Consider the following 15,535-nt stretch of genomic DNA (forward strand, 5'->3'; position numbering starts at 1 on the left):
TATGTTAATGACTTCCAAATATTTATCTCCAGCTCTGACCTTCCTCCAACTCCAGGCACTTACTTCCAACACCTCATCTCCTTATCAAAGTTTAAGAGACATCTCAAATTTAACAAATCCAAACACAGTTCTTGCTTTCACTCCTCAAACCTACATCTTCAGAAGTGTTCCCCATGTCAGTAAGTGGCAGCACCTGTCACCAGTTGCCTAGTAATCAACTAATAATCCTTGATTTCTCTTCTCATTTCTGGGCTTATTTGATTCATCAACAAGTCCTATAAATCTCCAAACTTTCAAAATTTAACCCCATCCTTCACCACTACTCTAGTCTCAGCCACCGTGCTCTCTTAGGACCAATACCATGGACTTCCAACCAGCCCCCAAGTATCCATTCTTACCCCCATAGTCCATCCTACACACAGCAGCCAGAGTGATCTTTTTATTTTTTTTTATTTTTTTTAAATTTTTTTTTCAACGTTTTTTTATTTATTTTTGGGACAGAGAGAGACAGAGCATGAACGGGGGAGGGGCAGAGAGAGAGGGAGACACAGAATCGGAAACAGGCTCCAGGCTCCCAGCCATCAGCCCAGAGCCTGACGCGGGGCTCGAACTCAAGGACCGCGAGATCGTGACCTGGCTGAAGTCGGACACTTAACCGACTGCGCCACCCAGGCGCCCCCAGAGTGATCTTTTTAGAACATTAAGTATGCGTGCACCTGGGTGGCTTGGTTAAGCGTCCAACTCTTGATTCTCTTGATTTTGTCCCAGGTCATGATCTCATAGTTGTGAGATCCAGGCTCTGTGCTGGGGGTGGAGTGGAGCTTTCTGAAAATATTCCCTCTCTTCCTCTCCCTCTCCCTCTCCCTCTCTCTCCCGGCCCTCTTCCACTTACTCATCCTCTCAAAAAAAAAAAAAAAACCAAAAAACAAAAAAAAAACATTAAATATGAAAATGTAGTTTCCTGGTTTCAAGCCTTCTTAGGGCTCCCTTTGTTTTGGATGTTTTATTTGGATGTTTTGGATGGTTTATTTTATAAATTTCTAGTACTTTAAAAATAATCTCAGTCTTCCCTCCCAAGTTTATTTTATTGCTTCTGCTTAGACTTAATGTTCTAGAGATCATGATCCCAAGGAAGAAATCTTCAGTTGCATTTATAGTCAGATTTGACATGTAAGCTTTTTATATAATCACAAAGCCTACATCAGACTTTCTTGGAAAAAGATAATGGGATATTATGCTTCAAGTATTGGTGTTTTAAAGGCTGGTTACAGTAACTAACTTTTTAACTGGTTCTTCAGTTTAGATTTGCCTTCTATGTTTCTTTAATAACTGTTTGAAATAGTAAAATATAAGATATATATTTTTAATTTGGCCTGCACCAGATAACTACAGTTTTCCAGAAGCTATCTTTAAAAACAAGGATTGTGTTCACTAGTTTAGGTTTTGACCTCTTCTCATTACTGTTTTGACAATCCTTTTATATTTCATTCTTTTCAATGCTATAATGACCAGAAATAAATTATTCTTTATTGCACATGCACTTTAATCTTGTTCTTCCAGATCTGCAGAGAAGTTTCTCATATGTGTTAGGTTGGATTGACTCACCAAGCAAAATACTAGATTTTGTGAAGCCTGGTGACTCTTTTTTGGCATCTAATAAAATATTGGGGACAAAGAAGGAGATAATGTTTATTTAAGGTAGCTTTGGATTATCAGTAAATTTTACATTCATGGTATCTTTCTAAACATTACCAGCTTTTGACAAGCGCTAACTATATTGGATTTCTTCAGGGTCAAGTGTTTGATTTCCTGCACTGTTTCCTGCTTTAGCTACAGTTTTCTTTCTTCTTCTGTCCCTACGTAGATATATATATTTTTTTAATTACAGTGGTTAAAATATAATTATTAGAGTCTTTGGTTTCTCTGTAAGGTGATGTTTTAAAGAACAGAATAAAATGATTTTCTAAATGAAAAAAAAAAAAACAAGTTCTTAAAATGGTGTAGTACCTCTTTTAGGAAGGAAAAATGATCTTTTATATAAATTGTATCCCAAGAAAAATCACAAATACATTTTCTTATTTACTTGCATAAGTGACAACAAATTCAAGTACTTGGTATTTTCCTTAAGCTGTAGTACAAAACTAAAAATCTATCAATGCTTATCAGTTATTATCAATTCTTAATTTTCTAACTTTTAGATGTTTCACATGTTATGTAACCATTGTTAAGAAGTGGCAAGAGAGGCTACTGTATAAAGTGGTAGGTAAGAGCACATTTCTTAAATTGAGACTGGCCAGTATTTGAGTCCCAGGCCACTCACTAGCTATGTAACCTTTGGTAATTCATAGGACTTAACTGAGAATTGGAAATAATAGTATCTACCCCACAAAAGTATTCTTAGAATTCCTGATGATGATAGTAAAAATGATTATAGTGACTGGCACATTTTAAGCACTCAATAAACAGTAACTAAGTAGCTATAAGCAATTCCACTTAAAATAATCACTTGACACCATTTCTACAAAGTTTTCTGGTTTGGGCAAAGTTCCGAAATTACATTTGACTTTTGAATCTTTTTGCACTATCTTTATCATGACTTATAATGCACCTTAGGCACTCAGATAAATACCAAGTATTTAATAAATGTCTGTTGATTGCTAAAAAGTTGAAGTTAACTTTCAGTTAAGTCAGAGACCCACAATGGGTTCAGAAAGAAAGCTGGAGATGTTTCAAGTAGACATCTAACCCAGGGGAATAGAGTTAGGTCTCTATAATGTGTTTCTTAGAGAAATCACTCTTTTCTAGGCCCAGAATGCTATTTGTTATGTTTGCATATTCACAAAACCAACAGTGGTTGATAGAGTAAAAGTAACCATAGATTTAGTTTGTCTATGTCAATAAGCAATATATAAAAAATGAAGAGATAGTTATAACAACTTTTATAGGATAAAAAACTTTGTTTTATGCAACTCAAAAAAACCTTAGCTTTATTCCTTCTCTCCCACCCTCTAAGTATCATGTCAGAAATGAATATTATGCAGCAAATTAAGGTTCCTTAATAAAATTACTTAGGAAATTACATATTACTGTTATAGACCTGATATATTGTGAGGAATAGTTTCTGGATATAAATGGGCATATATTTCTTTGGTCACAGAGAAGTTTTTGTTTCACTAGAATTGGCTTGTAATGGGCAGATGTCAAGAGTATAACCAAACTTCTGAGCATTTTAGTGTTGCCTACACTCTAGTCTGCTTAAGAACGTCCTACATTTCCTATGAAGTACCGAAGATTAATTCAAGGGTCTGTAAAAACAGTGAAACAACTACGAGTTTAACAAAACCTTTTGACTACAAAACACCACCTTTATGAGATTGTTGAACCATTTGTCTAAAGGAGTTTCCCTAGCCAGTTTCAGTCTATGTTGTTTCTTGACTGGGTGAAGATACCAGATCACTTTCTTACTTATAGCTCAACCACTATTCAATTAAACTCTAGAGTTACTTGATTTTCAAATGAGCTACTTGGTGTATATATCTAATAAAAGCTAAAAATCAAAAGTTGAAGCCCTTATTGAAACTCATTTGTAATGGGAATGTGCTTAGTAAGTTAAACATTTATTTTAAAACATGCCTTATCACCTGTAATTGCTTTATCTTTTAAAACAGAATTGAGGTCATGTTTGTGCAGTTAAACTTAGGCTAAAGAACACTTAGAAAAACTAACATGCATGAGACTTTTACTTATAATGGTATTGAATTTTAGAATTTATTCCTGGTAGCTATCCCATTAACACAAGTGGTCAGATGCATACATAATAAGTGGTATAAAGTTCTAACTATCTCCTCTTGTTGCATTTTCAAAGTGTTCAAGAGCTAGTAACATCTGGTAACTTAGTAGCATCTTCTTGTCTAAAATCAGGATTAAAATCAATAATGCATTGGCCTTTCTTTTATGTATTTTTCTCCTCTGGGTTGTTGGATAATCTTAAATGATTTTTTCAGTAACTGTGACCTTATTTTGTCCTGTTTGGATAAGCACCCGTAACTATCCCATAGATGAGGGTTTTATTACTTTTTAAATGAAAAATGATAACACGTATTTATATATGTTCCTTTATTATACATGTTCCTTATGGCAAAAAAAAATATTATCGGTTAGTTTTTATTCAGAAACTGAAGTTTGGGGGTGCCTGAGTGGCTCAGTCAGTTGAGCGTCCGACTTCGGCTCAGGTCATGATCTCGCAGTTTGTGAGTTTGAGCCTCATGGTTGGGCTCTGTGCTGACAGCTCAGAGCCTGCTTCGGATTCTGTGTCTCCCTCTCTCTCTGCCCCTCCCCCTGCTCATGCTCTGTCTCTCTCTCAAAAATAAATAAACATTAAAAAAAAAAAAAAGAAACTGAAGTTTGGAAATTTTAATGATTTTATGAAATTCATTTTCCTTGGAAACAAAATGCCAGAACTGAATGAGCATTTAAGAATTTTTAGATGTTCAGCACTGAAAGGTAACCTGTTAACAGAGGCAAGAGAAGGAAAGGAAAATGTTCTGTATTTAGGATTCAGAGGACTGGCTTTGAAGTGCAGCTTTGCTAATCACTAGGTTGGTGTCCATGGGTAATGCCCTTTACCTGTTAGAGACTCATTTATCTCCCTCTGAAATGGGTAACAATGATATTTTCTTACCACCCAGGGCTGATTTTAGGAGGCTCACTTGAGACGATGGTTATAAAAATTGCCCAACGCATTACAAAACTAAACGAAAGTTATCATTTCTGTTGAGGAATCATGCAAGACAGATACAGCTATACGTATGTCAGGAGGTTAGGTTCTAAATTCAAGTCCTGAAACAAAAACTGGTTAAAGTCAAAATTATTCTTGAAAGTTCCCAAATGGATGTAAAGTGTGATTGTATTGTCTATATAATCATGAATAATAACCTGTAAAATATATCTGTATAGTAGTATACTGCTATAAAGTAGTATAAAAGGAAGATGGCCAAAATGATTTTACAATAGATTTTTTTTTTAGTTGAGCATAATGTAAATACATATAAGTTAAATATGTGTTAGACTCCTCTGTATCATAACAACCAGGAGTAAAGCAGCCTATGAAAATAATACACCCCCCAATGTTTTGGAACCCTACTAGGCACAGGCATCTGGAAAAACAACAGCTTATGAGAGTTAGCTCAAAGTGGGCATATTTCAGAGTTAGCAAAATGGTGGCATCAGTGTTTGGTTTGAATGGGAAAGGTTTAACATTTTAAAATTTGAATCCTTTCTGAGATGGGCATTTATTCTCCCGGTACTTGCCACTCCTTGTTGCATGACATTGTCTCTTCCACATTTATCTGCCTTGGGTCCTTAAATACATTTGAGTCTTTGATTCCTGATTTATCCAAAGGAAGGCCTAGCTGAAACTTGAATGTTAAATACGTTATTACTATGGATTGACAAAACAGTGTTTGGGAAGGTATGCCATCTGGAAGGAAAGGAAGGAGGTAACAATAGAGGGGAAGAGGTGCCTGGCTGGCGTGCCCAGTGGAGCATGTGACTCTTGCTCTCCTGGTTGTAAGTTTGAGCCCCATGTTGGGTATAGAGATTACTTAAAAATAAAATCTTAAAAAAGAAAAAGAAAGAGAAAAGTGGCTGAGGCACAGTTGAGAGGAAGTGGAAGATGAAACTGGTTGGTCCTGTAGATGGAAAGGCTGTTTTCCAAGTGGAGGAGTTTGCTTTGCTTTGATAGAGCCCACTGAGAAGGAACCCACCGCAGCCTGTGTGCTATGCTGAGATGGTATCCCAGAGAGCTTCTGCTAGTTCTTTGAATGATGGGCAGCATTTGGAAGGAATTGAAGGAAGGCCTTTATCTAGGTGTTCAGTGGTAGAGACCTGAAACAGTCCAGGGGTTTTCAAAGCAGAGACTAAGAGCCTAATATGAGGGAATTTGGGGCTGACTGGCCAGAGATTCAGAGCCCTGAAGCCACTTTTGCTTCATTTTCCTTTGGTGCCTGATATTCAAGCTTTCAGCACATTTTATCATTCTTCCTTGGGAAAGTCTGCTCATTCCACCATCTCGTTTGCTGTGGATGAAGTCATACTAATTTAGGCCTTTATCACCAGAGTATTTCTAAATAAAGCATCCCCAGGAACTGATGTCTAATCTTTTTCCCTAGCCTCAATCCATCTCTCTCCCTCTTTCTTACACATGACGGAAAGAGCTGCTTTCCCTGAAACACTTCTTTCAGCAACTCACTTTGTTATTCCAAAAATTAGAAGCCCCTCCAATTGTTTATCTTGTCAAAGGCAAGACTTAAAGACCATCCCTGAGGGAGTAATAGAGGAGATTAGGGCAGGGTTATTTCACAGGGTGATAAACCTTTTGAAATCCTGAGATCTGAAATTTAAATTACTGTCCTATTTATTCTGTAGTGTATAGAAGCTAAAACTGAAGACAAATTTTGAGGTCAAGGAAAGATTAGGCAGGTCCAATTCTCATCCTTTGTATTGTATTTCAAGTGTGAAAGAACTCTGTATACACACAGAGACCTGCCCTTTGCTCACACAATATCCATTCCTGTGTCCTTGCTTTTTTGTTGAGGACACTCCCTTTCCTTGAATTTGTTTTTTTTCAAAATTGCTACTAAGATTCATCTTTTCCATAAGCTCTTTGTCTTTTCTAGTATTTCTTCTAACCCATATTCTTTTCTCCTTTTTTGAGAATTTTTAGTAGTACTTAACCTAGTATTTAATCATTCTCTCCCATGTTCCCCAACTAAATTGTGAACTCTGGCATGAAGGAATGGGCCCTCATACTCTTGAATCTCCCATAGCAGATGTGTGTGGAGCACAAGGTAGTAGAAGAAAAAGAGCCTGGCAAAATAGGATTGAGTCCTGGGTTCTGGTGCCAATTTAGTTATTAATGGGATGCAGGGCTGGTGGGGGATACGCCTTGACTGTATTATCTATGATTCAGAATTCTGTAATTCTAGCAGTGTATAATGGCCTAATAGAATATGGTTGGGGTGAGGGAAAAGAGACTAGAAATTAAATTTAACGTTACGAACCCAGAGAACCAAAAAGATAGAAGTACCCTTGCCAGAAAAGTAGGAAACCGGTGCCATTTTGGTTGAGGGAGGGCTGGGGAAGGGAAGTTAATTTGCCAGTGTTGCTGTTATTAAGAGTTTCTAATGCAAAATGTTCCTGGGCAGTGATAAGTACTAGGCTGTGGAGAGAAGAGAATTGAGGAATAGAGATTCAAAGTCATCACCAAACAGGTGAGGTGAGCCTCCAGGAGGGAGAGTGGATCCAGAAAGCGGAAAGCAAAGAGTACTGCTTTTGAAATGAAAGATGATAAAAGAACCAGGAGGACTGGTGTCTCTAAGTGTAAGGAAGTTGTGATCTCCAAAAGAGAAGTGAGCGATTTGAAAATTGAGAGAAGTTAGCATTTGTTTGACCAAGAAGAACTGATGACATTGATAGAGAATTTCAAATTCCAGTGGTGAGCTGAAGACAGCTTCTGGGTTGCAAAGAGTAAAGGAGGAAATTAAAACTAGCCTCACATGAGTGCAGAAAAGCATTCTGGTAGGGAAACATACTGGTGACTTTGGATACAGGAAATCGTGCCTGAGACTACAGCAGATATTCACAATTACCGCATTTCTTCTAAATACACAACTCTATGATAAAATATTAAAGTTATGAGGAGGACAAAGCTCATAAAAAAAATTGTTCTAGAAATTATATTCTCCTGGTGAAAACCTTGTGAGAAAACTGGTCATCTGTTTGACCCTCAAGTAGAAACTAACCTCTGGTAAATTGTGAGAACCTGGGAACCACAGTTCATTATCAAATACTTCAATTTTACATTTATAGCATCCTGTTAGAGTTTTATAAAGTTCTTCCAATTAGCTCTTCCCTCTCATTACCCCTTTTAGAAACATATTTAGAAACTAAGCAAGATACGTTTTTTTAATGTAACATTGAGTTAGTGTAGCCATCATTTTTGCCAAATTGTGTCAGTCATTTAAAAAAACCTGACTACACTGCCAAAATATACCTGTGGTTGTGTGATTCAGAGAAATGTCAACAGTGTGTGTGGTATTGTTCATTAAGGCATTTTAATATGATGATATGTAAACTAAGTATATAATGAAAAGATACTTTCACAGACTATAGCACTGACCAGATACACAGATTTAAAGTTTAAACATTTAGTTCTGTGACACAATAACCAAGGTTGACCTGTTTTTTTCTTATGTTTCTTTTAATAGAATTTAATTCCTTTTCGACCTTCAATTCAGTTCCAAGGGCTCCAAGGGGTGAGTACTCTTACTGATGTAGCAAGAAAATCTAATATTCTTCTCACATACTATGATATTGAAACTCTTAAAATTTGTTTTCATTTGTGCCTCTTAATATAAGATCACTCATATTTTGTGAACTTTATGACTAAATGTAAATTTCTGACACCTTTAATACACTTGAATTATATTTTCTTAATTTATTTAAAAAATAATTCAGAGACTTATTGAGAGTAGATTTTCCCCCCTAAATCATGAATAATAGGATTTTTTTTTACCTTGTTTCGAAGTATAACACATGAGTCAGTATTATGAGAAACGTTTTGTTTGTTTGTTTGTTTGTTTCTTTTACCACAATTGACCAAACATAAGAGGAATTAATTTCAGGCAAGTTCTGATTACATGATTGTTATTATTAGTGAATTTTTGCTATCTGTAGACTTAATTTCTTGGATTATACATACTAAGAAACAAAATGTACAAAGAAATTTGAGTTTTTCCAGTACACAGAATAAGCAAAGTACTGTGTCTTTTTTGTTGTTGTTGTTGCATTTAAAAGCATAATAAACTCCTAATAAAATATATCTATGAATTTTATGTTTATGTTGGATGATAAACTTTACAGGAGTGTTCAGTATTATTTTAAAATTATTACTATTAATGTTTAATAATAAAGACTCAATCATCCATTCCCTTAAATTAATATGTGTTTCTGAATTTGTGTCTATATATTGACTATAGTATGGAGATTTGGAATATCTGTAAATGGATTTTAGAGCTATAGAAAAAAAGTGCAAGCTGAGGGAGAGAGATCGTATTCCTACATTTATAAATAGATTGTAGATCTACATTTGTGAATTTTTGTTTGTCACAAAATGCAAAAATTCAATGTAAATACAGTCTTTCTAAACTTTATAACTTGAAAACATTTCAAGAGTCAAGAGATTAATTATATCATTCAATACCAGCTAAGAGTACTTCTAAGTAATGCTAACTTCAAGGAGGTGTTTGTATGTGGACGTCAGAGCTTTGCTTCTACATGATAGCTTTACAATGAAGTTTTGTTTTTCTTTCTCTGCCTAGTAACTGAGTGTTCATGAATAGGATCCTAATTATTATTAGCATTCTTCTGAATTTTGTTTTATAGCTTCATAGGTGGTCTTTAGCACCTGCTGACTCTATTTTTGAGGTATTGGTTTTGGTTGTTTACTTAAGGCTTCTTAAGTTTTCTCACAAAATTTAATGGTATCGCTAATATCTGAAAGGGTGTTCCAGAGGCAGGCCTGAGTCTGTGAGCCCTGGAGGGATCCAAGTATTTTCAGATAAAAGGTTATCTGAGATGAGAGGGCAAGACCTGGGAGAAGAGAGTAACGTTTGAGCTGCTCTTCCCTCACTAGCAGCTGTTACCTTGTTTGGGATCAGCCTCTTCCCTTAATTCCTTGTTTTCCCAATCAGGACATGAAGGCCAGGGAAGTGCAAGACAAGAACATTTTCTTAGAAGGGAGGCATCAAGTTAGACTGAATAATGAGGAACCAACATGTGCAGCCTTCCAAACTCTTGATTCAGGCACATGCAGCTTTTAGCAGTCTTCGAAAGAATTTTTTTTTTCTGGCATCCCAGTTGCCCCCAAAAAGGCCCCAGGCACCATTGCAAAAGTGGCTGTTTTTATTTGAGAACTTGGACATCCTTTTCTGAATTCTCCTACCTGCCTCCCCCAAGCTTTCCTGTCTCATGTGTCTAGGCTTCCACAGTGTATCTTTGCTAGCTCCATTCTCTCTCCTTACTCCATTCCTTGCCTGGGTGTAGTTCACTGATAAAGATAACTTAGATGTAAATGACTGATAGGTTTAAATCTTAATGGTGTTTGAATTTTAACAAATAAGCTTTTTAAATCCAAATGAATGGCTATTGGATTGGGTCGGGTGTTGGTGCAGGAGGGTGTAGACTGAGAGCAATGGAATACTTGGCCCTACCTTGCTTACTTTGCTTTCTGTCTCCTCTACCCCTCCACCTCCACCCGTGGCCCCCTTTTTATTATTCTAACTGGGAACAAAATATATGGACTCAGCATTGTTTCTGAGCCTGCAGCTGCATTCCATCCACCCTTCCCCCCCCTTCTCTTTGCAGAGCTCTCACCAGCCTTTTGGGACTTAGTAAAAACAAAGAGTCATTACAGGGGAGAGAGTGGGTTGGCACAGCCTACAGGGAGTATGCAGAGCCACAAATGTGAGGGTCTTATGTACAGTGCTCCTCTGTTATTCTCGAGAGCCATGATAATTTAACATTGCCTGTGCTGATTGCTTTAAAAGCTCTGAAGAAGTATGCTTACAGTTTTCCTATGTGGAAAATATTTAGAACTTTTAAGAACGCTTTAAGAAGGTTTAAATTTAGATTTCCCACAAAAGATAGTTTTTCGTAATGAGAAATTTTAGTTATATTTTAATACAGTGTTTCAGAAACTTTGAAAGTTTTCCTAGAAAGGATTTGGCGAATCTAAGAAATTTATAGTCTTTTTACATCATATGTGATTGGAAATAGACATGAACTATCATGGTAGTGTCAAATGTATGCATATTTGAAACATAACTAAAGTACTGTTAAAACATCATTTCTAAAGTGAACATTTAGTGTTAAGAGTAATTCGTTTCCCTGATGCTAAGCACGGCATGGCTATTGCTGTTCCTAGTAACTAATTATAGGATTTTTCTTGCCTCAGTAATGTCTTTAGAAGGTCAGAATTTAGGTCTTGGCAGGTTAACTTTTAAGCATATTTATTTTTGTGCCTGAACATGTTCTCTAAGGTTGAATTTTCCTCTAAATAAATGTAGCCTGGAACATTAAACAAACTATAGCAGTATGCTGTTAAGGAGTGAAAATGCTGAGAACCATTGACTACCTAGATTTTTATCACCGCAGTTGGCCTGCAGCTTTTATATCATAAAAAAATGTAAATTGTGTCTTTCACAATCCATCTCATCCCTTTCTCTTAGTGGAAGAGGGTGCTCAGTAAATTGAGTGGTCATTGAAGGCATTTTCTGGATTCAGAAAGATGAGGAAATATCTATGGGAGCAGTTGAGTATGATTTCTAAACTCATAAATATCAGGAGCTGAATAAATCAGCCAAAAATGCCTTGTGGATTCTGAAGGGTATGGATCAACCAATTATCCTCACAGTTCTGATGATACCTAGGAAACTCATAACTAAAGGTTTATTAGGATTATAAATTTCTAAGGATTATTCTAATTGAACAGAAAAGGTAGCAGGAAAGATTCACATGGGCTATAGTAATAAGGTGTTTTAAGTTATAATGTTCAGAGAGTTGTGTTGGTGTAATGTACCTGGTTTCCAAAAGCCATCTCCTGATTGTCAGGTAAGCTTTAATACAAATCATTTGTATTTTTATAGAAATATAGAAATACAGTTATCTTGTATTTTAGCTGGATTCTGCAAATGTAGCAGGGGAAAAATTTCCAAAAGTGTTGGTTCCAGTGAAATTTTAAAAACTACACTCTGTATTCTTATGTTTGCTGAAAGTTTCTTGTCTAAAGATGCAACAGAGACAGAGCATAGTTACGGTGTATGTCTTGACACCATCAGGGGAAGTTCTCCCCAGTATACTGTACAGCTTTGAGAGGAAAGGCACTGGGAGCAACTGAACTCATGATTTTAAGTGATGGCAGTTGTCACTGATGCAGCTATGTGCTAACCTAATTTTAAACACATTTCTAATCAATGGTTGTGCTAAAAGGTTTGTTGTGCTATTTATTTCTTATTTACTGCACATTCTTTCAGTCCTTACTGGTGCCAAGTACTTTGCTAAGTGCTTAGTGTGCAAAGATACAAGGATGTGTAAGACATGGGTTCTGCCCTCAGGGAACTCAGAGTCTGACAAACACATATACACTAATACTCAGGAAAGAATTAATAATGTAGGACTTATCCAGAACCTTCCATTCAGAACTTCTATATAAATGGTACTGTCGGAAATAGGGCTTATGTGTATATTTCTGATTGGTATGAATCAGCATTTTAAACAAAGATTTCATTAAATGCAAAATATCACATCCTGGTGATAGGTATGTAAAATTCCTGAGGGCCTACTAAAATCTATGTACATATACATAAAAAGGTAAATCTGTGGTATCATTCAGATAAAAACTGAAATGGCAAGGTTTTCAATGGCAAATAATGGCCACATCCCATGGGCCTTTGGTGGCCTTGCAGAGTGCACTTGGCTGCAGCCTCAGGGACTCATGTCCAGGGAATGACTACCCCAGGGCAGTGAGAAATAATGTTAACTTTGTCACAGTAAATAGGATTCCAGACTTCAGTATTTGTTGTGAGAATGTTCCAAAATTTTCTAATAAAATTGGTTACTTCAGAATCAGCAGTCCCAGAGGCTTTAGAAAATAGAAGCTAGTTTAGCATACATAATTTAGAAATTTTTTTTTTAATGTTTTTATTTATTTTTGAGACAGAGAGAGACAGAGCATGAGCAGGGGAGGGGCAGATTGAGAAGGAGACACAGAATCCAAAGCAGGCTCCAGGCTCTGAGCTGTCAGCACAGAGCCTGATGCGGGTCTCGAACTCACAGACTGTGAGATCATGACCTGAGCTGAAGTCGGACGCTTAACTGCCTGAGCCACCCAGGCGCCCCTAGAAATTATTTTTAAGAGGAGACCTGAAAATAGAAAATATTTTCTGTAAGTACCATGTAGTGTCTCCTGTAAAATAGTGAGTCACACATGCGTTTCCAGGAATGAACAAGGAATAGCCAGCCAAACAAGTTTAAAATGTATGTCTTCCAAAAGGCACTGTGACCTTCTGAAGATTAAATCAGCATTTAACTGCTAACTTTAAAGGCTTGAATAATGCTATAAAACTCTTGCAGTAGAGTCATTAACCCTAAAGAACAGAGGGTTGCATTTTCTTGTAAGCATTCAGAAATACTTTGTCAATTGCTTATTTTTCTTTGCGGGGCTGGGGAGATCAGGTCTGAAAAACTAAATTATACAGCATTTGAAATTAGTAGGCAATTTCAACCCACCTACAAATGCTTTCTGCAGACTACCCTTCTCTAACGTACTTGATACCTGGGAAGCAAAGATAACTATCCGTTTGAAACAGCAGCAAAGATAAAAATAAATCCCCAACACTGCCATTCCTTCTTAGATGATACGCCTGTACTCTGACTGCTTTCCCCTGCTGTTTTTGGTTTGGCTAGCCCACTGATTTGGCCAATGGTTGTGTTTAGTCAGTCTGCTCAAAGGTTGCTGACTAACAACTACCTTTATACACTCAGCTCTGAGTGTAATTAATACTAGAAGGATGTTAAAATTATATCTTTTTGTAATGGCAGTTGTGCTTTAATCTTTTTAATGTTACAGTGGTTGACATGAATAGATAGCATTTTAATATCTGATTGAATTATAACTCTTCAACCATGTGTTAATTTACTAAGACATTAATACAATAATTTAATTTGAAAGAAATATTTAACTTCCATATATAAGATTATATTATATATAACATATTATAATTTTACATATCATATAATATATGACATAAAACTTATACCTATATAAAATCTCATTTCACCAGGAATATGGGCTGACATTGTAGAAACTTATTTTATTTCACGCAATAATTGAATCAGACACAGTTTGAAGCTATTGTAAATTGACCAATTTGTATATTTTATACTGCCACACCTCTGCCCTCCTTTTCTTCTAGATAAGAACTAGCTTCAGGGTTTCTAAAGAAGGAGAGCAGTGAGCTAAATTCACCATCCATGCCTCACATGATGGCTGGGTAACACTACAGGCACCAGGCTCCAGGCCCATCCCCTGCTCTGGAAGAGTGCAAGATGGCAGAGGGTGGGAAGATGACTTTGACTTTGTGGTACGTGCAGAAACTATCTCGAAGTGCTTGCTTACCACACCCTCACACAGACTCAAATGTAGGCTACAGCAGGACAAGCCTCCCGAAATATGATGACAAACAGGAATGAAGGCATTCTGCTCTGTCCTTCACCAAACTGCAGTTACTTTGGAAAGCAGCAATTGGAACTATGATTGAAATCTGAAGCAGCCACAAATACCATAAATTGCATTCTTAGCAGTGAGTTAAGCTTACTGTCTGCATTCAATAAGTATTTATGAATACTCACTGTGTACCAGGCACCACAGCAGATACTGTGTAGACAAAGGTAAATAGGACTTTGAAATGCCAGCTCTTGTTCCTAACTGACATCATCTGGTTGTCAATAAAATCTGCCACTGATGGCTTTGCCTTTTTGTTTCCCACCAAAAACTGAAACTTGTGAAGTTGAATCACCTATGTTACAGAAATTGTCACTTTAATAGCACTCACTTGGGGCCCCTGAGTGGTTTAGCATCAGGCTTCAGCTCAGGCCATGATCTCACAGTTTGTGGGTTCAAGCCCTGGGTCGGGCTCTGAGCTGACAGCCTAGGGACTGGAACCTGCTTCAGATTCTGTGTTTCCCTCTCTCTCTCTGCCCCTCCCCCACTTATGCTCTGTCTCTCAAAAATGAATAAATGTTAATTTTTTTTTTTTTAAATAGCACTCATTTAAGCCTGGAAAATAATATTTTGCCATTCTATAATACCTTGTGGTTCTTACAGCCAAACCACCCCTAAATTTGGATCATGAGCATTACTTAAATATCTTTTGACCTCTTACTATGTTCAAGACACTATTCTAGGCATACAAGATGAGCTTATAAGAGCTTTATTTAAAAGTCGAAATTTAAATAAGCAAGAAAAACAATTTAGTAGAATATGTCCAAGCCCTGGATCTTATTTCAAACAGTGTTTTGAGATTTTCTTTAACATTTAATGTCTTTGGAATTGGAATGCATCTCATTGGCATCTTAGTATTATGTCAAAGTTTGTCAGCATTTTATATTATGTGGTAGCACATAAAATCATAAATAGTCTTACAATCGCTGGCATTGTAGACTCAGTGAATTACAGCAGAGCAGTGGAAGTATTTAGTGTCTGTGTGTTGTGTGATAAGATTTTATCTAAATAAAATCTTTTCAAAAGTTTTCTCTTCTGACCCCACCCTTGACTAGCTTCCATGGTTAGCTCCCTGTGTTAGATAATCTGGAGAATTTACAGGGAAGAGTATATTTTTACAACCATTCTTGAATTGTGATTTAAACTGGAACGGGGGCACTTGGGTGGCTGAGTCTGTCAGGTGTCTGATTCTTG

At 36.6% G+C, this 15,535-nt stretch overlaps 1 protein-coding gene across 1 annotated transcript in view; it reads left to right on the forward strand.

Annotated features, from left to right (window-relative positions):
• The window catches only part of ELL2 (elongation factor for RNA polymerase II 2), a 73,314-nt gene that overhangs the window by 9,476 nt on the left and 48,303 nt on the right, over positions 1-15,535 (forward strand). The window contains exon 2 of the mRNA XM_025924379.2: positions 8,268-8,315. Within this exon, the coding sequence (XP_025780164.2) occupies positions 8,268-8,315 (48 nt within the window). The remainder of the gene's footprint in view (positions 1-8,267; positions 8,316-15,535) is intronic.

The sequence above is a fragment of the Puma concolor genome, chromosome A1 (assembly GCF_028749965.1).
Source record: "Puma concolor isolate L17-30 chromosome A1, mPumCon1.1.hap2, whole genome shotgun sequence".
Classification (NCBI taxonomy): domain Eukaryota; kingdom Metazoa; phylum Chordata; class Mammalia; order Carnivora; family Felidae; genus Puma; species Puma concolor.